The sequence below is a fragment of the Microtus ochrogaster genome, chromosome 10 (genome assembly GCF_000317375.1).
Source record: "Microtus ochrogaster isolate Prairie Vole_2 chromosome 10, MicOch1.0, whole genome shotgun sequence".
Classification (NCBI taxonomy): Eukaryota; Metazoa; Chordata; class Mammalia; order Rodentia; family Cricetidae; genus Microtus; species Microtus ochrogaster.
Window position 1 is genome coordinate 46,150,733 of NC_022016.1, and position 1,564 is coordinate 46,152,296.

The 1,564-nt window shown below is 54.5% G+C and overlaps 1 protein-coding gene across 1 annotated transcript in view; it reads right to left on the reverse strand.

Moving 5' to 3' along the window:
• Positions 1-563: 563 nt before the first annotated feature.
• Positions 564-1,564, reverse strand: part of Pla2g2c (phospholipase A2 group IIC) — a 15,440-nt gene continuing 14,439 nt past the window's right edge. The window contains exon 4 of the mRNA XM_005352959.2: positions 564-891. Coding sequence (XP_005353016.1) covers positions 728-891 — 164 coding nt within the window. The 3' untranslated portion in view covers positions 564-727. The remainder of the gene's footprint in view (positions 892-1,564) is intronic.

Consider the following 1,564-nt stretch of genomic DNA (forward strand, 5'->3'; position numbering starts at 1 on the left):
TCGCCATGTTCAGAGAGTCCGGTTTTATCCCATGCATCTCTCCATTTCTTCATGTCATCTTTGCCATGACATCCTTGTGGCAATGGTGAACATTATCATTGCAATGGCACCAAGCTTTCTGAGACACCAGACCAGCCTTCTTCCTGCCAGCGGGTTTACAGAAGGCAGACCTGGAGCAAAACAAACAAGGGGCAGCCTCCGGTGAGGGCTGTATTTTCTAGGCTACCTGCTTTGTCCCCAGTCAGATCTGGGTGGAGAACTCGGTTCCCTGGTCAGACATGCGTCCTGACTTGGGTGGGGAGTATAGTAGTTTAGGTTAGATCTTGGCAGTTTTCCCCCTTCCTGGGAAAAAGGTTTTAGGTCTCAGGTAGCCCAGGATAGCCTTGAACTTACCATGTAGTGAATTCCTGCCTCTCCTGCCTCTCCTGCCTCCACCTCCCAAATGCTGGAATTAGAGGGTGCCTCCCATCCCCTCTCTCTTGTTTTTTTGATTCCTAGCACTTACTTCAGTTGGAAGATGTCGGTTAATTGCCAGGCACCCAGGGTCTGTTTCCAGAGCAGGGATTCCTCCATGTCTCACTTCCAGACCCCAGCGCTGAGTGAGAAGACACTCCCTGGACAGCGATGAGGAGCTCCAGGAGCCTGGGAGCTATCAGAGGTGGCCAGAGACAGTTTGCCAGAGGACCATGACTAGAGTAGGTGCCGTGTGACAGGGACGGTGGCCTCCCTAGCACCGGAGTTTGTGTCGGCCACACTGGGACTTGCTGGGGAAGACCTGCCTGAAGGCTTTCTCGTAGGTGTCCAGGTTTTCCTTGAAGCAGTACGCAGACAGCTTATCACACTCACAGGCCTTCTGCCCGCAGAGGCAGCTGCCACCAGGGAGGCATCCACCTGCAGAAACACTCAGAGTCAACAGGGGCCTGCTGCCCGCTCCGAAGCTGGGTTCTAAAGCAGGGGAAGAGCTGAGGGTATAGAGAGAGCGACAGAGGTCAAGGGCAGAGGGCAGGAAGTGGGGATGCTTGTGCTCTGTTCACAGCCCTTCCACACCACAACGAGCAGATGCCTGGAAGGAGGCAAACGAGTAGAGAGGACAGGCTGCATGTCGGGAGGGCTGCATGTTGGGGTGGCAGTGGTCAGTTGCAGCCCCCAGGCAGCACACCGGCCAGGCAACAGGCAGGACTCAGCACCCAACCCACAGGGTCCACCTCCTATTCCAGACACCCGTCTGATATCCACAGCACTGTCTGGAACATCTCCAACTGCAGATGTTCAAAGCCACCCTGCACATATATATGTGCCATGGCCACTGGCCTGTCACCTCTCCACCCTTAGGGATGACAGCATCAGCAGCTCTCTGGGAGCCCTCCCCTCCTTTCACTTCCTGTTTCCCATCTGCTGGTAAGTCCCATGGATTTCTCCATATTTAAACCCCTTCATGTTCTGCCCTCTTCTGTTCACCATCCTGGCCACTACCCACATTCTTGTCCCTCTCCACACTCTGTCACCACCAGTTCTTCCTCCTTAATGGCAGCAAACAAGCAGGTAGTCTCAGTTTCACCTGGAT